The sequence below is a fragment of the Lepisosteus platostomus genome, chromosome 19 (genome assembly GCF_059453375.1).
Source record: "Lepisosteus platostomus isolate fLepPlt1 chromosome 19, fLepPlt1.hap1, whole genome shotgun sequence".
In the NCBI taxonomy this organism is placed as follows: domain Eukaryota; kingdom Metazoa; phylum Chordata; class Actinopteri; order Semionotiformes; family Lepisosteidae; genus Lepisosteus; species Lepisosteus platostomus.
Genome location: NC_142629.1, coordinates 19,476,988 through 19,498,822, shown reverse-complemented (window position 1 = coordinate 19,498,822; position 21,835 = coordinate 19,476,988). Strand labels below are relative to the sequence as shown.

At 42.0% G+C, this 21,835-nt stretch overlaps 2 protein-coding genes across 4 annotated transcripts in view; one reads left to right on the top strand and one right to left on the bottom strand.

The window, feature by feature from the left end:
- Window positions 1–18,321, top strand: part of parn (poly(A)-specific ribonuclease (deadenylation nuclease)) — a 29,886-nt gene extending 11,565 nt beyond the window's left edge. For 2 of the 3 annotated variants that reach the window (XM_088612292.1, XM_088612290.1), the window contains 5 exons: window positions 8,773–8,944; window positions 11,115–11,284; window positions 11,713–11,845; window positions 13,812–13,981; window positions 17,466–18,321. In XM_088612292.1, the coding sequence (XP_088468418.1) occupies window positions 8,773–8,944; window positions 11,115–11,284; window positions 11,713–11,845; window positions 13,812–13,981; window positions 17,466–17,518 (698 nt within the window). In that variant the 3' untranslated portion in view covers window positions 17,519–18,321. The remainder of the gene's footprint in view (window positions 1–8,772; window positions 8,945–11,114; window positions 11,285–11,712; window positions 11,846–13,811; window positions 13,982–17,465) is intronic. The other variant, XM_088612291.1, reaches the window with a different exon arrangement.
- Window positions 1–21,835, bottom strand: part of LOC148645370 (bifunctional apoptosis regulator-like) — a 53,690-nt gene that overhangs the window by 20,220 nt on the left and 11,635 nt on the right. The window lies entirely within an intron of this gene.

Below are 21,835 nucleotides of genomic sequence, written 5' to 3'. Positions count from 1 at the left end.
TGCTGTTTTGGTTTTCACCTGTGAACTAACTTTATCAGCAAGTTCTGTTAAAATTAACTGACTTTTTTTATTAAGTGTGCTAGTGGGTGGGGAGAGGGTTCTCATATTTATACTACTTTCTGAAGTCCTAGATATGGGTTTACTTCAGTCTCTGAATTTCAGGAACCCTTGGCCTAGTCTGTAGGTACAGGTGCTTGAGCTGAAAGGATGCGTTGAGGTTTTGAGTGGACATGACATCCAGGTGTGTGGACAGTGTGCTGTCCTCTGTCTGAAAGGCTGTGTTCAACTGTTCCGACATTTGCAACAGTGCCTTTATGGGCCATGTGATAACCATTTTAAGTGTGACTTAGAATCACGGGCTTCTTGCACTTGTGATAGTCATTCTACCAATTCATCTGGAATAAACAAACTTAAGTTATTTGCATCAGTCATCCCTTGAAGCGTGATTTATGTGCATGATATCCTCAGGCTGTGAGCTTGTCTGCTTCAGCACTTTTTCAGCCATCTTCTGAGAATTAGGATTCATGCTCCTTAGTGTCTTAATGTCCTAATGCTGTTTTCCTGTTAGCAAGACTCTTATTTCTCTCCATACCCCACCCCATAGCTACAATGCATTTTTAACTTGATTATGTGCAGATAATCACTTGTGGAAAAAAATCAAGACTTTGTTCCTTCTGTTTAGATTAAATTTAATACCAGACTCATTAAATTTTCTAAATAAGGGTATAAGCATAATGAGAGAAACAGAAGTTTCTAGAGTAAAAAGTTTGTAGTAGTTTCTTAGAGTGCTTGAGAATTACTGTGGTGTGTTAATTTATAAAGCACCCTTCCAAACTGCACATAGTGATAAAGGAAGAGGTACAATAAAAGGAAAAAAAATAAAGCATTCAGGTTTATATAGATCGTAGGATAATCAGATGTAGACCCTGGTAAAGTCTGGGTTGAAAAAGTCAATTTCTCTCCAAGGGTGAGAGAAAGGGCATGCCGTCACAGTGGAGCAGCGACAGGAACGTCAGGGTGACTGAAACTCTTGAGACTTGGTCCTGGGTACAGTGAGCAGAGCCCTGGCCCCGGCTGAGCACAGCCTGCCGGAGGGAGTGTAGACCTGGAGGAGCTCGGATGTATGGTAGAGCCTTGGACGTCTGTGGCACGAGATCTACATTGAATACATGACTATAATGTGGAATTGGGATGAACTCTGGCCACCAGGTGGAGCGAGATGCACGTTTTCCAAGAAAACTGGGGGCCAGAAATTCTTCCAAGTGAGAGACTGACAAATTCTTACAGGAAATGTTGAATTCCAGCTATTGTTGCCAAAGTGGGTCCTACAAGTTACTAAATCGAGAAGTACACTTTTTCGTGACTAGGTTGAATGCCGTCTGATTTTAAAAGTCAATTTTGTCAATTGTGGTTTTAGTAATTATTGGGACTAGGTGAATGTCATGTTTGCATGTAATTTGTGTACACAATCAGGAGCTATAAATAGATTGGTCTGTTGGCTGTCCACAGTGGTACAAGAGTTCTTTAACTTGAAATGTCACATTTAAAACCTAAAGTGGTGCTCACCACGTACCTCCATTTGAATGCTGGCTATGCAAGATGCCATATCTGAGGGGCAAATTTTCCTTTGCTGTTTATGGCCCCCTTTAAGTGAGCTTTCGATATGGCCTCCACCAGGAAAAGGGGGAAAAGGCCTTTAACGCTGCAAGATGGTTGTGGTGTTCACATTTTTTTCCCCAATTATCTCCTTACTCTGATCTTCTAAATTTCTCCCTTCGCACCAGTGCTGAACTTTAAAGTTGTGACTGTTACAAAATGCACTGGCCTGTTCTTTGGGTGCACAGCATGGTGTCCACTTATTTTACAAGTGCTCATGTGGAGGGCCCAGAGGAATTCCAGTTCGGAGAGGCTGAGCCATGGTCTGACCACTGGGGAGACCTGGAACTGGGACATGCTGCAGAAACACACGCTCGATTGTGTGCAGGGTAATGAGCGTGGAAGTTATGAAGGTCATATGCTGCGAATGTCACATGGCTTCGGAGGAGACGTTTCTTAGTCTTGTTTACTTTGTTTCCCGTCTGCAGTTGTGCCGCTATGTTCACTAGTGCCACCCATGGGTAATGAAGTGAGAACAGACGGGACAAATACATAGTCCCTCTGATGCCTAAATTTGGATGATTTAATAAAAATGGGATCCAGGAGATTCTCATTCACTTGTCCCCGGTAGTGTCTACTTTTAAAGGATGTGAAAAGTTTGGAACTTAATGTCCATATTAAATAACTGAGTTTGCACAGCAAGGTAGAGTGAGGCTTTCCATTAATTATCCTTCCATGGGATTATCCTTATGTTCTTATTATGGGTCAGCCAAGGCACTTGCGCTTTACCCCCGTACTGGTCTTGGCCTGTGGCCTTGCTGCGTAATAAGCAGAGATGAGTGATTCAAAAGCAGGCGATGTGAAACAGATGCCACTGGAGGTAGTGACTAACTTCTGCAAATATACTCCATTACTTTTCATATTGACGTGATCGCTTATGAGAAGCAAATTTAATAAAATGTTGTATCAAAACATGACGTCTGGTAGCTGGAAGGCAAATAAAACGATACTCTGCACTGAACATCGGTACACAAACATCTAAAAGCTGTGATCACAGGCACTTTGAATCTGGACGGGCAGAAGCCAATTCCAGAGCTGACGATTTCAGGCAAGTGGACTGCAAAGGAACTGGAGATTTTAGTGCGAGGGCCTGGCAGCAATTTGAGATGCTTGAAAGCAGCGGCTTGTATTTGCTTAAGTAGTATGAGGGGAAGAAGTGCTTTATAAAACGGTTTTAGGAAAATGCTACCCAGTTACAACAGTGGGATAGAATAGAGGATGGAAGACGGAACAGAGCAGTGGGGTAATAAAAACACCTTTCATTATTACAGCAGACCTTGCTAAAGGGCTTAAAGCTTTTTGGCCACCGTAGTTTGGACTGGTGCTAGTGTTCTTCCACCCATCCGTTTCCTAAGCATGTCGTCCAGTCCAGGGTCGTGGGGAGCCAGAGCACATCCCAGCAGGCACTGGGCACAAGCAGGGTGGGCCCGGGGCTCGCACCCGGGCAAGCTTTCCGCACGTCTCCGTGTCGGACGCAGTGCGTGAAGGGTAGTCCCCAAACTGTGGCATGGAGTTCTTAACATTTCAAGATTATTTTGATATCGTTAGACAAAGCCGGTTTACGAAACTGGAAATGTAGAAAGCCGAGTACTGGATATACTGCAGAAATTGTTTAGGTTGTCCATAATCAGTACAGGCTGACTTCTGTAGCACTAGATGCTTTCACCCAGGCCATCAGTCTAGTCCTCCCCATTAATGGGTCTGGAAACATGTGCTGCTGTTTGTACCACACTTCCTACCTGTATTCACGTCTCTGTATATCAGCCCTGGCTCATCGCTTGAGCCAAGAGGACATGGCTTCACTGCTGGGGAGTCTGCCTGAGGTGATAGTCCAGATTCCAACACGATTGTCACAAAGGCAGCGTTCTTTTTGCGTTTCTCAATTCATACTTGTTTGATATTCAACAGGCTTAATTGCTGATCACTCATAAAATCTCCAGTGAGAAGTTTTGTGCAGCTGTTATTTGTCGCAACCAAGAAGAATAGTTAATCTAAATAACCCCAAAACCGTTTGTAAATGCTTATTCTAAATGCTCAGTAATCGCTGATGAGATGTATGCATATGGATTCTAATTCATGTCTTCATTGCAAGTTAGAAATTAAACATTAAGAGGGTAAATTTAAAGGGAAGAAGATTTTCTTGTGCAAGACTGAAGATGACTTTATTTCATACCCTGCTGAACAAAGGGGTTTCATGTGCGTTGGTGTGAAGCTGAATGTGTTGCGCTCGTCCTGAGGGACGTGCTGCAGTCGCTGTGGACCACGCCCCGTGAGGGAAGGATGACGCATTAAAATGAGGGCAGCTGCATGGACAGGTGTGATAAGTGCTATCAGACCTGAGCAGATGATGGCCACCCTCGCCAAAACGTGGCCAAAAAGAGGCGGTTGCTAGACGTGCTTCTGACATTACTGGAATGCCAAAGCCAAGGTCGGACCACATCAGGAAGACGGGAAGTAATCAGAGTTCAGACTTGAGAGCAGCTCCCCTCCCCCTCGATCTTTTCCTGCTGGTGGGGGGTGGTGACCTCTTCACCTTGCAGCTGCTGCAGCAAAGCCTGCATCATCATAAACGATTCTACATCCCACACCGTCCTGCTAGGGGGTTAGTCAAATTTACAGCTGTTCTGACCGGTTGTGGCTTATTAATCACTTTGGTGTTGGCTTCAGTGATGAGTAAGTAAAGTAAACTAAGGATGGTGAATGCAGAAGTCACGACTTGCAGAGTGTGGCGTTAATTCAAGCTGAGTAACACTTTGATGTACCACCCCACACAAGCGCATGTCTTAACCTGTCTCCTGAGGATTCATCTTCGTTGAAATATTGCTTTTTTGTGAGGGCATGTGAAACTAATGTAAGAGGAACATAACCTCTTCATAGTGATTTTATGTAGTTTAAATTGGCACTCTTCCCATAAAATTTTAGGGTTGAATATTTTCACTATAGTTAGCCATTTTCCAAAATCTTGAGTGTTTATTTTGCCTAGCATGTTTAAATACTAATGAATTGCAATATGAGTCAAAAGTTAAACTCTGTCTGCAAAATGAAAGCCATCTGTACTGCCCCCTTTTTAATTGACGGCTTCCTTTGCTACAGTTTAAGGACGGGACTCCTCGTCCGTGGGCTGTAGTGTTCCGAGAGTAAATCGCTATTGTACTGGGCGGGCTGCTGACCAGAGCAGTTTGAAAAAGTTAAGTTGATCATGGAAACTAACCATCATGTAGCATTGTGCAGGAATCTTAGTAATTGTTCGCCGCTAAGATGGACTTGTTTCCTGGCTGTTAGTCAAGAAGAGAGAGATCGCCAGTTCTTTTGTGGTGCCCTCCCGATTTGAAGTTTTCAGTTTGCCTCGCAGCCCTCTGGCAGACTGTACTGACCCACCCACCTTTCGCTCGGTCCTTTATCACGCTAGACAGGAGGTTCGACACAGACGGGCGAAGCACTGCAGGAGTGCAGGAAGCCGTGAGGGTCACTGGGACACCAGAGTCCCGGCTCAGTAATCCCAGCTCTGCTTGGCAGCACCTGCCCCATTGCTGGAGAAGTTCTAGTCGCATTCAGATGTGAACCTGGCTCACGACACTTGAAGGCATACCTGCATCACAAATCTCACTCTGCTCTCTGATGAGGGCCTTTGTCTAAAACCACTCGGATCTTATTGTGGGCTCCCATCGATTTAAATTATCCACGATCTTCAAATGTTTGAGAAGTGACTTTTTAATCCCTTTTTTTGATTGGCAAAATTGACAAATTTTGAATGTGCATACTGACCCGATCTGTGCTTCACAAAAATGGACTTTCATTTGTTTTCTTTGGCTGCAACTCTGCTCCATGTGTTTTTAATCAGCTTAGTTGCAGCCATCTCGAGCGGAGTCGGGCTGTAGCCCTGCCCAGTGCCTGTCTCGTTCAGTACGGTTGAGATTGAGAGCTCTGAGAACTGGCCGTCTTAGGTCAAGTCTCCCCTCTTTATGGGTCATTGTAGGAGGTAAAGGGCTTTCTTGCTACTGGGGTACGTGGTGTACTCGGACGATACAAAAAAGTGTTATGGCTCGGTGGGTGCAACTAGGATTACTGAAAGGAAAATAAACCACTCACTTGCTGAAATAAATGAAATGTATAGAAACTGCATTAGACACGCACTTTTTGTGAAGGATTTACTTGCCTTCACCTGACACTTTCTCTCAACTCGGATTTGCCTTTCATCAGTTTCATCACACTGACGTTCTATGTGCTTGTACCACAAGCGAGATCACATGCCTCATGGCAATGCTGCACCACACAGTACTATCCATTGACAGTGTGGTTATTTAAAATGCTAAACATGGTGACGTTTATTCTGCTCATATAATGCATTTTCTGTGTATTAAAACTTTTTCAAAAAGTTTCTGATTCACAGACACCCATTAATATAAAGTGTTACAGATTCCATCTTAAGTAAAAACTGTTTGAACTGGCCGAACATGGTAATTGTTTTTCCTAAAATTCTAACTTGTTGAAACAAGGTTACTGAAATCTGGTTTAAACCAACATGTTTGCTTTGCCATAGACTGCTGTTGTCCAAAACCTGTTTGGATTTAATTCCCAGTGTACGTTTGCGTATTGCAGCATTCATTGTGTGCGGTGCCGGTTTTCAGAGTGAGTTCCTGTATATACCAGCACGGCTGTCATGCCACTTTCCCTTTTAAAGCCACACTGTCTCCATCTTGGAGAACTGCACTTAATGCATGAGCACTTCTGCCCCTTGTATGCCGCTGTGGTGTTTTCTCAATGATCAATATGCTTGTCAGCTCCCAGTTCTTGTCCTGGGGGGCACGCCTGCTGGTTAAGTTTTAAGTTAAAAGCATTAATGGAGAGGCAATTTCCTACATGTTTCCTACAAACCTTATTACTTCCAATGAAGTTTTTTCAGTGCTCAGGGCAAGAAAAACCAGCAGGTGTGTGGGTCCCCAGGCCTGTGGCTGGAGAACTCCTGGTCTAGCCTTTTTACTTTTTAATATGAGTGTTCTGACAAACTGTAAGAACATTAGGCATACAATTTACCTCGAGTCTACATGTAGCTACTTGCCCACTTTTAACAGCTTTCTCTAGTTTGGACTCTGACAGTGCTGCAAGCTAAGACTTTTTTCTTTATGAACGACGTACTTCATAATGAGTCCCGCTGCCACTTTTCCTCTGTGGATATCTGTTTAAATTTAAGGTTTAACATTTCTGGAGCTTTTGTGAACCTTTTTTTTTTTTTAGACCGTTGCTTAGGGCATCGCTTTGCTCGTTGAGACCTCTTTACGATGCAGTAGATTAGGTTTCACTGGCCATGCAGTATATCTCCTGTTCAGGGAGTCTAGAATTACGAGTTGCCAGGATTTCCATAAACTGTTGTCCAGGTTATGGGCATAACATTTCTGATGCCACGGTGGTCTCTGACACGTTGGTCTTGCCAAGTGAAAAAGGCTTGTTCAGAAATGCTTAGTCATGTAAAGCATCTTTCACCCTCCATTAGGCTTGACGTTTCCACTACTTTACTTCTAATAGGTAGCAGATGTTAAATATATAGGTTTTCAGTATCCCAGAGACATGAAGAATGACATTAAGGGAAACCCACAAGATAGCCTGTGTTTCAAACCTAAACCCATGAGCTAAAGCATTTACAAAAAGTGGTTCTTTAGTTTATAACCTAGAATGCATTTGATTTCCACATATTTAAATGTGAAGCAGAAATCAACCGAGCATTGATGTTTACCACAGAAAGGTTTAGTGCTCACACAGCATGCTATATTTAAGTAATGAGTAATTAGGAAACGGTGCTTTATTTATACCAATCTCTTTGTCTTCAGCAGTTAATTTTTTATCAGACTGTACATGTTTAGTCCCATCCCAGCATTTGTTGCAGTGAGAATTATTGTCCGCTTGAGCAGTTTCTCTTGCCATTCATTTTCAGCCAATTTCTTTGTCCGCCAACAATTTGTTGCATGCTGTAGATTTTATTATATCTAAGCTATTCGTAAAAATGAATCTATAAGCTAGTTCATAATTGTTTTCTTGATATTTTTTCTTTTTAGTCGCTTTTCTTACACAAAAGCCTCAGTAGACGACTGAACTAGAAAAGCAGAGGAATCCATTGACTGCCAGTTCGTGCTGATTCATCTGTTGGAGCAGGGGCGGTTCTACAGGGCTTGGCAGTGACATAAAAGACAGAGCGCTGCAAAGCTTTGGCCTGATGGGATGTCTGTAAATGATTGTATTGTAAATGTGGCCAATACCTACATGCCCCACAGACATGACTGGTTCAGTCCTGAGTTGCCTGTTTTATAGAACTAAGACTTGTAATGGATTCTCTTGGGTGGGGCAGCTGAGTCATTGTAAAACGTGTGCTTGACGTTTGTTTCTTCAAGTACAAGAGCAACATGGGTCCCTGTACTGGCGGGAGGCTTCGACCATGTCCTCTCAATTGTCCAGCAGCAGCAGGACCTGCACTCATTCCCATATACACTTCTCTCCACAGACTATCGTGTTTTAGTTAATGAGGTAATTTGCGAATAGTCACTCCTAGCCCTGGAGAACCCCAGCAGATTTTCCAGCTGCCTTGTCCTCGGAGAGTAAAGATGTGGTGGTCCCAGTTTCTCAGACTGGCTGTTAAATCTCGGTAACAAATTCATTGGCGGTATGGGAAAAAATGTCTGAATTTCAAATTAAGCAATGCTTGCTGTATTTAGAAATGAGTAGCATACAGTGAAACTCCAAAGTACTGCAACAGAAGTGAAATTTGTCCTTGAAAGTGTTCTGATAAAAAATAAATGAAGGACAGAATGTTACCTTTTATTTCTGGATATTTCTGTGCGTATATATTAAGATTGGTAAATTTGAGATCTGATTAAGATATTCCCTCTGCAAGTTAATACCACCTACATTAGTCAGGTTTACCTTTCCAGTTTCAAATACCAAAGTGTTTTTTGGTTAAAGGAAAGTCTTCCACGGTAGCTGGATCAATCAAACTGGCCATTCCTCTAGATTAATGCTCATTTGATTTCTGTTACACTTGCACCTTGTCCACGTTTCCTTTCCCTTTGGAATGCTGCGTGGGGGTCCTGCAATCTAACGCCGGGTTTTTGTCCTTCCCTCCGGCAGCCGTGAACACCAGCAGGTATGCCGAGAGCTACAGGATCCAGACCTATGCGGAATACGTGGAGAACAAGCAGGAGGAAAAGCCGGATAACAAGAAGTGGCCCGACGACGGCTGGTTAAGGTCCCAGTACAACGCGGTCTCCGCTGCTGCCCCCGCTTACGGGTATGCGAACAAGTAAGAGCTGCGCCACCGTGACTCGCTGCTCACTGGCAGGACCTCGGCGTCCTGCGGCTCTGGGGGCCCACTTGGCTCCCCTGCCGGGGTGCTGGTTCGGTCCACCTGTTTACATCGCTGTTGCCCGTGAATATGTAACCGCGGATGCCTAGCTCCGTTACAATTCCCCCCTTCCTGGGGGGGACAAATACATCAGAGGGCCCTTGTCTTGTGTGGCAACTGTAGGGGACAACCAAGGGGTTTCTGTTGAACAGAACTGCGTGTTAAAGGGGAAATGGAAAAGAGATGCTACACAGCAGTACGCATTAGTCTACAGCTCCCAGGGGTACTCAGGTCCACAAGAGACAAAACTCTTGCAAAACTGAATTTGACATTTGTTCGCTATGTCATGGCGATACGATCTGCTTGCCACACTATTGCAGACGGCACAAACTGCACCCCTCAAGACGTGTGAGGCATCTCTTACATACAAAAACGGTGTAGAAGTTTAAAGCAGTATCTTATTAGTTTTGTTTCTATCCAGTTTAACACCACCCCCACATTTATTAGTACTATTTTTTTCTGCTTTTAATGCATTACTAGGAACTTCAGTTTAATTATCTAGATTGGAAAGACCCGATTTAAATGCATGTGAATTACTTGCCAGTCCCATGGACATTGCTAGCCTGTTTAGTTTTTCTCGATTGTACATGAAAGGCAGTGGTTTTGGATTTGTGATTTTATGCTCATTACGGCATAATATCCCTTTGCACAGCTATAGCGTTCAAAACATAAGTTGAATGTCAGTTGCTTGCATCAACTCCATTTTTATATAAAATGTGTAACTGTGTTTCTCTGATCTGGCCACAAATGTCATTATCACTGCAATTAACTACTCTATTTATGATATACAGTGCCTTGCAAATGTTTTCAGACCCCTCCAATGGTGTCTTTCTGTGAAATTGCAAAATGTGTGCTTCTTTAAACCTATTCAAAACCTGACTGCTCAAACTCAAGACTTCTAAGAGCAGTGTTGGGCAGTGCGTTTGTTGAAGTTACGCATCCAACACATTTTGGTTAGTTCTTTAGCATTTGCTGACATTTACTGTATGTAGTACTCCGTATTTGGTAGAAGCACATTTGGCAGCAATTTGACCAAGTCTCAACCAGCCCTGCATACTGACTTGGTACATTTGCTCCCCTTTAGTGCAGTGCTGGAGGATTATCATAAGCTTTAAGGTGCTTGTAAATTGCTTAACTGCAGTTTCAAGTCTTTCTCTGTAGGATCCAAGTCTGGGCTTTGACTGGGCTGCTCAGGGATATTTACTTTTTTATTCTTAAGCCACTGCAGTGTAGCTTTGGATCTTGCTGAAAGGTGAGGTATGTGTCAGATATGACACTTTGCTCCCAGCCACTCTAACTTCCAGAGTGGCCATTGGTCTCCAGGTGCCCTTGCGAACCCGTTTCTCACCTGGCTGCTCCGTCTGAAGGGACGGCCTGATCTAGGCAGTGTCCGGGGACTTTCCGCCTCTTCGTAACCGGCCTGACCGTGCACAAAGGGATCGAGGGGCTTTGGAACGATTGCCATTGTTTGGATCTACGCCTACGTGTAACTTTATCCCCCAAGGTGGTTTTAAAAGCTCCTTGGTCTTCATGGTTGAGTTTTTGCTTGACCTTCACTGCCTCGCGGAGGAACTTCTACAGTGATAGTAGCTCGCGGTAGATCAGACCCAGTCTTGCGGACAGATGGAAGCAACTCAGTGTGGTTTAGGGTAAAGTGCTCCTCTCTTAATTTGCCACAGCAAAGGTTTTTAATGCTTATGCATAAGAAAAAAATATTTTTTTTGCTTTGAATAAAATATGTGGATTGGGTACTACTGGAATGACTTCAGCTTTGCATTATGAAAACACTGCAAGAGTCCGATTTCTTTTGCAGGGCTCTGTAAATCTCTTTGCAAAACTGCTACAATGAGGCTATGAAAGGTTTGTCCTTTGTGATCCTTGGTTATTTCCATTATTTGTAGATCTCTTTAGCTTCCTTGCACAAATCAAATCACTTGCATTTTGTTCCCTCATGGGAACACAATCTGAATGGGATGGCTGAGTTTTTTTTTTGACAGGTCTTTGATCTTAGTGCTCACAAAACTTTAGTGTCCAAACATGCCTCAGCTGAGAAATGTATTAATTTCAGAGTGTTTATGGGGAAGAGAAGCATAAGTCCAATTCGGGAGGAGCAAGGCTCCGATGACACAGAGGAAGGGGAGAATTCGAACGAGGCCACTAATGACAGCAGTGGTACCTGGAGCTGCCCTACAGCCCAGGGCAAGAAGGCCAGGAAACACAAGAAAATTAAAACTGAAGGTAAGAACTCCTTATTTTTAGGTAACATTTATGGCTCATGTAAATTTGAGTATCATTGTGTATATTCAGTTCATGACATAGATTTGATCTTGCCAACAACTGCATAGTCTTCTGAAATAAGGATAATTGTGCATTATAATTCAAAATCTAGTGCTTTGGTGGAGCATTTCTATTGAAATCTAAGGCAATGATCTGACCAGCTTATTTTTTCTGCTTCGCTAAATTTGAAAGGCTGAATTTAGGGAAGAATCCAGTTTGATCTACGTCCTACTATGACTTAGTGGTTAAGCGTTCAACTGTATTAGTCATCAAATAGAAAGTATTACACATTTTTAATTTCAATACCTTTCACATGGGATATCCCGCCATATTCATAGCAATTTTTTTGCTTATTCACAAATTTCTAACCTGTGGCATTAACAACACAGGCACGACCACAGAACCTCCCAGTATCCAGACATACGCAGATGTTGCAGAGAGAAGGCCAGACAACGTCTGGTTAATGACGCAGAGCGGCGCTCCAACCAACACTGCACCAGCCTATGGATTCAACAACAGCAAGTAAAAACTGTACTGATGGTGACTGGTTGTATGAACCAGAGATCTGGAAAAAGAAGTTCTTGCATAATCTAGCCTCTCCCCTTGAGTTTTAAGACCTCTAAACTGACATTGATTAATGTGCTTTTGGAGTATTGGGTGTGTAAGAGAAACCTCTGAATAGCATCATGGTTTTCAGTTTCAGAGAAAGTATGTGAATGTTCCCTGGGGCTTAGCCTATCTCTTAAACCTAACTCCTTGATGCTAGCTTTGAGGGTGCTTTCCATTTGTGACCGGTTTCATGCCAGGACATTTAAAATTCCATTACAAGCGCTGTGTGCATTTAACATGTGTCCAGCCACTAATCGGGAGAGTTTGCTAGATCTGTTATAAATAGGTGGTGATTGCTTGCGTGAAATTGGAGGGACCCCCAGTCTCAAATGCTGGCTATGTAGAAAAGTCTAATGTATTTTACACAGCATTATTTCATTTTTCATTGACTGTTTATAAGGTGGTTTTTAGCATTCCCATAAACATGGATATAGGTTTTCTGAACTATACTTTAGAATTCAGTTTTTTTCCCCACCACTGGGAACCAGTCCATGTTAACTATCATTCCTCAACAACAACAATTCTGTGTTTGTGATGTACTGAGATGCTCCATACGTAGTTCCTATCTTGCCTGTATGACGGCTCTATTTACTGGTCTTCAGCCGTTTTCATTTTGCCTGAAGATTGTAACAGTTAAGCAGGACCATTGTTCTGGTTCCATCTTTCAGCAATTTTCAACATTGCTGAAATCTGTCATTTATTTTTTTACTTCTGGATACTTAAATACATCAATTTCCCTTTTCCTTTATGTGCTGAAACCTTTTAGTTTGCTTGGGTATGACGTGTTTCGTAGGTAGAGGGGGGTGAAATTTTGGATGCATCTAACCTGAGTTATAAACAAGTGTATTAGTCAAGTTACAAACTTTTCACGTAATAAAGCTGATTCTAGATAAAATACATCAAATGTTGAAGCATAAAAATACTAGTTGATTTTACATACAAAATCCTGAAAGTATCACTGTGGTATACAAGTAGTGGGGGTGGGGAACACTGAAACAGTTTTTGGAACCAAGTAACCAAGGGCTGTGGAGTTTTGGAAGTGGGTGTCAAGAATGATGGAGGATTAAAACTCGGCATCTGACTAAAACATTTTACAGAGGCTGAAAGGGCTTCCCATTCATGTGTACTGCTTGGCAGAGCTGGGAGGTGGACATCACTGGCCTTGTGAACATGACGTGCAGACGGTTACCCCGCTCTGTGGAGTTCTGGGCAGCTGTTAACACTGCCTGCTCTTGCCTCAGGTTGCAAGTGAAAGAGATCTGCTGTCGCTCTTTGGCCCTGCACCTTGACTGCTTATCGCACTCCTGACCTCTTGCCTTCTGGTCAAACCTGTGGAATTCCTGCTGACATCACCGTATACAGCATTTCTCATAAAGCCTCAGGAAGTTGAGCTATCGTGATCACTGAAGCCCCTGCCCAGTGTGCCCCATCTCCCATCCCCCCTGTTGCAATGTTAGCTGTCATCATAGGCAACCAGGCCTACTTAACATTTTTCTACACAGTCCTAGGAATGCCAGGAGGTTATTTGCTTAATTGATCCTGGAGCCACATCTGTATAGAAGCTCCCGCTTTCAATGTGTGTGTGGTACCTCACGTACCCAAATTTGGGTGTTTTTTTTTCTCCATGCATTTCATGTTTTGAGAAAATCAGACCACTTTGAGCAGAATTCCAATTTTAGACTTTAAAAGTGTTGTGTTGTAGAATCTGGGAGTCTTCCAGTACTTGAAATCATGAGTGCTTCCACCAGCACTATTTTGATACGTCTGGGAGTCAAACTCCATTGCAAGCATGCAGTGGGTTTAGATAATTGGACCTGTATCCCCGGGAAGCATTTTGAGCTCTTAAAAGTTCCGATCATGCATCTTGTGCCATTTGTAGGGTGGCTTCAGAGAAGAGGAGCATGAGTCCAATCCAGGAGGAGCAGGGCTCTGACGAGACAGAGGGGGAGATCCAGGACAGCGTGATGGATGAAGAAGGCAGCAGCTGGCCTCCTGCTTCATCCACCCACAGCAAGAAAAGCAGGAAACACAAAAAGAGGAAAACTGAAGGTAAGAATTGCACAGCTTGTGTGTGCATGTATTGGTATCTATAGCATTTCACCTGATAAAACATTCTAATTGATGTGGTTTGTTTCTCAGATCTGTGCTTTTTTCTCCTGTTTGAAGTTAAAACAAAAATCCAATGTATATCAGTCAATATGCTTTGAGAGTGGGTGTTTAGTATAGGTATGAAATTAATATTTCTGTCAAAAACCATTTGGATGCTTTTAAATATTCAAAATTAAATGCAGTGCAGCATTTGGCTTGCAGAAATATCAGTTATTGTATCAAAATTGGTAATGTAGTCCACTTGTATCAAGCTCGTACTCGGCTAGGTAGTTATTGGCAATATTGTAGATTTATATATTTTCGACTGGCATTTTTAGATTTGAATGGTGAAGGATACTGATGACTTGGTGTATGTAGCAAATAACCACGGGGAAGACTAATAAAATTATCCCTTTAAAATGTTGGCTTTACTTTCTTTTTTTAACTTGGAATACCTTTAAGTAGGTGGGAAATTTCTTTTGTAAGAGTGATTAGAGTATTAAACTATATGCCTACTGTTGGAGTGAAAGTGGAGTATTTTATATGAAGAGATCACTTCTGCTGTTGTAAAAATTACATAAATCTTTATGTAACTCACTTGTGATTACAGGCAAGATTAAGATCGTTATGTTTAGAAACTGACCTTTTGAGAAAATCAATTCCTAAACTTAGAGCATCAAATGTGATGGGGAGAAATTTAAAGGACAGTTATTTCTTGGGTCTGAAATCTCAATTGTCAGCAGCAGAAAATGATTTGTTTTTAAATGCTCAAGCCCTGCCAACACCTTAGCAGAACAGGCTGGCAGTACAGTCTGTTTTCGGCCTGATAAACTATACCAATGGAGTGTGTAGGAGTGTGTTTCATTGGGATAGTATTTACTAATGGTAAGTCTGTATCAATTTAAAATCTGGTTTTCAGTAATATTCAGATCTAAGGAATGCTCTTTTTTTGGTGATTGGGTTTCTCCAAGCACAATAAATCTTTAAGGCATTTGTGTAACCTGCGTAGCCGACTGCTGAGCCTATTTAGTGGAAGATCCGCTGTGTGGAGTGCAGGAGCTGTTTCAAAGGCGGATCAAATAGGATAAACTCCACAGTAGGCTACAGCACCATCTGAGCAGCTGTCTGCAGCCCTAAGTAGTGTTACTGAGAGTGCTCACAGCTGGGACTGGCCTCACGGATGAGGGGCGTTTCCCCAGAACGAGCCCAAGTACTCGTGAGATGGCAAGACAAATAAGCCAGCTTGCAGCAGTGAACCCTTCACTGTACACAGGAGACGGAGGAAAGGGCTCAAGAGTCCCCTGAGCCGCCCAGCTTTTTACACAGCCCTTCCCCGGTTCAGCACTGGTGGGAGTGGCGTGTTCCTGAGAGGGCACAAAGGGTTACCCAGAGCCCTGGCCCATCAGTCCCACCCCACCCTTGCTGGCACTCGGCGAATGGACATGGTCAATCTCTGAGCATTGCGCGCAGTCGAAACTGGGCTGAGCACTTGGCAAACTTCACCATCTTCTAAACGAGATGAAGGGTGTAGAATTTAACAGCAGTTTAGTAGTTGGTATGCTACTCTTTGGTACCGAAGACAAGAATCTGTATTTGACCTACCCGTGTTAACAAAACTGTTTGTTCCTTTTTTCATGTTCTTTGCCCTTGTTCGCACTTGGTAAATTTGTATAAATGATCACAGTCCCATGTGATTTATTTGTGATTTGAATTGTTTGCCCACAGAAATGTTTTTTAATGGATTTCTGCTCACATATAGAGAACATTCCCCAAGTTGGGTATAGCAAGTTCTGAAAACATTTCCTTATTCATTATTTTGCCAGTTTCAATTGAAGACCTGAGGTTTTGTGCGAAAGTTGCATTAATGACTAACTTTACAAACAATTGCGTCATGGTGTAACAACACTTCTGCCATTTACTTGAAGAATGCTTAGAGCACCTGGAGTACCTAACCACATCTAAGCAGAAACTACAGGAGAAAACCAATCTGTACTTAATCACAATAGGCATGTAAAAAAGTAATGCAAATGAGTTTGCGTTTCTGACGCATTAGTTTGTTTTCAAAGTATGTTGATTCACTTGAGAGTATAACTGCAAGTGCAGAAATGAAATTAATCACCCTTCATGGCTTATGAACAGCATGTCACGTGAGGCTTTCTGCGAATTCAGTCCACACCCATGTGGACTGTTCAGTAAACAGCCCATGTTTAGACGGATGATTAACCCAGTTTACAAAGCTGAATAGCAAAATTCAAAATGTTCATTCCATCACTAGCTATAGTTTAGTCCAAAAAATGGAACCTGCTGGGTAAATGGACACCAAGGATGTTTAAAGCAAGAGTGTCCACAGATGTGGCTCATATTACAGATAATGCCGAAATGACCCTAAGCACATTATGGGATGTTGTGCATAAGAAAGCTATTATGAAGAGGGGCATGGCTGCAGGTAAAGACATCTGTGACTATGGAAAAGGCAAGTGGGGCTTCAGTGACTTCTTGAAGTGGTGTTGGTGGCATTTGTATGTTAGATTTCAATTAAGTCAACAGTGGAGCCATGTCTAGATGGAGTTAGTCAGGACATGGTGTCTTGCTGTCTGTTTAAGGCCAGTACTAATATGGCAAAAATGACATCCAAACAGTGTGTTTGTAACTTTATACTCTAGTTTTAGTTCTGCAACATTACTACTAAGCTGAAGGATTATCCTGAAGTGACAATATTCCAGCAGGATAAAGTACATCGTCATAATGCTTGTTGGTAATCTAATTCTGCAAAGAATAATAACATCAATGGCATAACTCAACTGCTTGTGGTTGGGGTGACATGGTGTCTAGAGCCTATTGAAAAGGCAATTAAACTACCTTGACAGACAAGAGAAAGGAGGCAGAATCCCATATCGCAATCTTGCTCTCTAGTGCAAAGCAATCTGTCACTTTTATTGCTTCCAACAAGGCCAAGTGCTATCAACACTGACAGCAGACCCTAATGACTTTATATTTGTCAATGAACCTGTGATCAATTAGCACACCTGAAAAAGTCTGACTTTCCTGTTAACTTTTGTGGACATTCTACTGTAAGATTCATGGTACTGTTTTAAACAGCCTAACTTGCGTTCTCCTAATGTTAGTATCTGGTCCAGAGGGTTAGACATTTGGAAATGTTCTTGCTCTCTCCGAAAGGGCAAAGACACTGGCAATAGCTGTTTTTTACATCTTTCCTGATTAAGATCTGAGCTGATTTTTTTAGATCTGCCTGGATGTGGGTGAGTAGATTTTAAATGTCTTATTGTGCTTTGTTTAATCATTTCATTCTTTTTCCATTGAGGACGTATGACTAACGCAGTGAAAATTCAAAAGCTTCCTTTCTGAAGCTTACTAGTTCAATCTTATTTAACACTGGCTTTCTAGTACTGATGCAGAAAAAATGTTTTGTTGGAATCTCTTGTAGGTGACAGTGCAGTTGCCTCTTCTGAGCTGTTTGAAGTCCCGCAGGTCTGGTAATACATGAGCCCTGGCCTGTCAAAGCCAAGATATATCCAAGGCAGCAGCAGCAGTCCTTAGACCATCTTAAAGCCATAAGAACACATCCATCTCGATGAAATTTAGCTTCAGATATGGGAGTTTCTGGTTGTTTTTTTCTTCTCAATGTCATCTAAAATCCCAGAGGTTCCATGTTGTGACTCCCTGAGTTTTTTTTTTTAAATCTGATGTCAAATGAATACCCATTTGGGTCTTCACATACCTTTTGCATGTGGTGTATTGGATCCTGAATTTTCACTGTTCTGTCTTTTTTTTAATAGATGTGTGTTGTCTGGTGTAATTGGTTGATTTTAGTTTTAATTTTCAATGTTTCACACTCTTTGAGGCTTCTTCTCCAGAGAACTACTGAAGGATTATCGGAAATGTCTTTGAGCTTGACAAGTGAATGGCTAAAAAAATACACGGGGAAAAAATTGGTTCCATTAGATTTTTTAAAAATCGGTTATTTTTAAAAATGCATGTATAGGTCAAACAATGCTTCCTGTTTTTAGCTTAAAGCAATGTTTCATACCCAAAGGGGCAGATGAAAAAGGTTGTTCCCTGGAGTTATTAGATGTTTAATTGTAGAAGCTTCTAATTTGTGTAAAATGTGTTCTAATGTAAACAGTCCTTGTTGTGCTACTTATTCTGCAGATCACTGCAACTTTGTCTATTAATGTTTTGCAGGTTAACCATTATTATGTAAGCATTTTTGTATCATGATGCAAATTAAAAAAAACGTATTTCCTTACAGAGGAAGAATTAAAGAATGTTTCTTAGTACAATGGGTTTGTGTACTCATTCTTGTTTCAGCATTTAAGAACATTTGCTTGGTCTTCATGAAACCTTCATGGAATACAGCCTATGCTGGGAATCAAGCTAGAGCTGAAGGAATAGCACTGTTGCAGTGGGAGGATTCCAGAACACGTGGGACAAGACGGAGTCTATATAGCTCTTTGTCAAGTTGGATTCTTGCAAGATCGGGTGTACCTGTATGGTGTTGGTGTTTGATAAACTACACAGATTTTTGGAGTTTTAAGGTTCTTGGCATAATTACACTGTTTAATCAAAATATACAGTGCAGAGTTTGTGGACTTCCTTCAGTGGTCTGTTTTCTCACATTTTGAGCTACAGCAATTATACCAGGAAAATCTGTAGCTGATTAAATGTGAAGCACAAAGATGCTTCTGTGTGAAACGACTTCAGGTTGGCAACATGTGAGGATTTCCCTGCATGAGGAGCTCACTTCAGATCCATTCCTCACATTTCATAAGATGGTTCTTAACCCTGGATTTTGCTTATCTCACAATGTGAAATTTCTTCAGCTGGTCTTCTGTAGATCAGAGTCATAGTCTACATCCCTGAATACAGAGTTCACTCTTTGATAATCCCTCCAACCCAGAGGATTTGCCTGAGCCAAAATGGTTACAAACTATTGACAAGAGGGGTGTACAGTTAACCAAAGCTTGCCTAGGCTTTGTGAAATTGGGGCACTGACTGGAAGAGAAGAGAGAGTTTGTTAAAAGAAAAAAGTTGCTTTTGGGAAACTGTTTTAGTGAAGGAAAGTTTTTAAATGGAGAACACAATGGCTACCTGACAGTCTGCTTGAATGTTCTGGGCAGGAGTTTGCAACCTACACACGCGTGCCAATAATGGATTTTTAACAGCATGTGCAATAAATGTCTAATAAGCCTCAAAGAAGACTAACTTAGAAAATATACTTGACTGTTCTGTAATTTTATATAACATATACTACCCAATGAAAGTGCTTTGGTGTAGAAAAAATGATTCACTTGGTTTAATTACCGCACTACGTTAAGTGCAGCTAGCAAAGTGTTTTCACAGGAAAGCTTATAATCCAGTGCTGCTGATAACACTTCAAACCTAAGTGTGAAGGCAACAAAACGGCAGTTGCTAAGAAAGCACTTGAGATGTTGGCTCATTGCAGTCCCTTTGCAGAGATGAATATGGATTTGTTCAGGAGAAAGACCACGCTGATTGTGCTCTAAGTTGTCCACTGATCAATGAAAAAAGGTTGCAAAATGAATGTTTCCAGTCAACATCTCCACGCAAATGAATGAACTCAACCTCCATCTGCAGAGGACAGATCAAACATCTTTTTGAAACATAAAGGTGTTTCTAGAAAAACTTGCCATTTTTTCTCAGGACATCAACACCTCAACTTTCTGCTATTTTTAAGATCTTAAAAAACTTTCCAAACAGTGCATAATGTGTTGCTGAGGTTGGAGTGTACACAGGAGAACTAGCGTCAGAATTTTCTGACCGATGTCAGGATTTCCAACGTTTTGGCCAGACGTTTTTACTGATTCAACCAGACAGCTTTGATACCGGCGACAGCTTTTTCAGCAAGGATCACACAAAGTGGTCAGCCGTAGATTAATTTATTAAGTTGAGATATTTTGACATAACATGTTCATCAATCACACTGCCTGCAGAAAGTCAAATAAACACAATGTCACCAATATGCTTTGCTAATGGTGAAAGAGTTGTGTTGTCATTGTATTGTATTGTCAATGGCATGAGCCTGGAATACATGCACTGTCACTCTCCATCGGGGGAGTTCACAGCCCTCAGTTTGTAACCTAACGAGATGTTGCAGCCAAACACGGTCTATCAATGATTAACTCTGTCCAGCCTCCAACACACTGAGGGTCCCACTGAACATCAATGGGATGAGCTGGACACTGAGGCATCCAGAGTTCAGACACCATCCGCCTTAATTTAACATTTTCTTTTGATGCTCAATACATACAAAAAATAACTCCTCGTCTGCTAGGAAACTACGATTATTACAGCTGGCAGGTTGTCATCATTACGACTTGCAAACCGTTCCAGAATAAAATAACTGCATCTGTGGTCTTTCATAGCAACCACACAACTGCTACTCCTCACTTTGTAAACAACTAATGTGCTACTAAAGGCACAAACATGTAATTAACCATATTTGATAACTAATGCATGTGGTTTTCCTAGCGCTTAGCTTAATAAATGGATTTCACCTTCTGCTTTTTGACTACATAATCTTATATAATGGATTCTTAAGCCACATAATAGTCAGTCTTGTCTTTATGTTTCTCATTGCTCTTTTGTGTACCATAAAATCATCAACCGCTGAAAATGTAAGTGGGGATTTGCCTCCATTTCCCATGATGTGATGCTCTCCCATCCTCTCTTCAACAGCAGCAGCAACACAAATCGTATCAGTTGAGGAAAAGGGCGAGAAACGTGTGATATTATGACAACAGCAAAACTTGTGACAGCATTACAAACAGAGGAATAGTGATTGAACTGCCCAAAACATTTGTCAGTACAGACGGTAAGGCTTGTGACATTTTGACCAATTTTGTGACCCAGGGGTACTCAGATGTAGCCCACGAGGCTACCCACCCTCAGCTATTTCAGGTCACGTCTCACTTTGTTTCAGCCCTACTGAAGAGTGTAAAAACAACAAGCAGCGGTCATGGAGCTGCACAGTGGCGCAGGGGCCAGCATTGCTGCCACAACACTTTCGAGCCCTGGGTTCGATTCCTGGGGTGCTGTCTGCGTGGAGTTTGTATGTTCTGCCCATGTTCACAAGGGTGTCCTCCCACAGTACAGAGACATACTTGTAGGTGAACTGGCTTCAGGGAGAACTGGCCCCCGTGTGTTTGCCCTACAACGGACTGGCGTCTCACCCAGGGTGTATCCTGCTTTGTGCCCACTGCTTGCCGGGACAGGCTCCGGCTTCCCTCCGACCCCGTACTGGATACGCTGGTTATTCAGAGCATAGTTACCTTGCAAACCTGTGCTAATTTTGAAATGTGTCCCTCTGTTTGATGAGACTGAGAATCCCCATTCACTTGCATATATTGCAATACAGCCTAAGTATGACACATCCACCATTATTTAACAGTCTGATAACCATTTACAATGCTCCAAAATGATAGAGTCATCAAAGGTATGATAATGCATTCATTTAGTCTGTGAAAGAACCATTTATAAGATTGGACTAAACTAAAAAATATACTGAGCATCAGAAAAACTAAAAATTTCAACAACGGTGTCATCTGGAAAAAAGCCATATTTCTTTCCAGCCGATGCACCAACAGTTTATTGATTAGGTATGACACAGGTAAATTTATTATGCTGATTAACATCAGCAGGTAAGTCTACTGTGAATGTCACAGGCTGTTGGAAGCAGTGCAAGCTGTACATCTGTGACTCATGCTGTAAACCAGTTTGCACATGCTGTCATATCATATCCTGAACCACTCCTCTCATACAGACTGGGAACACAAG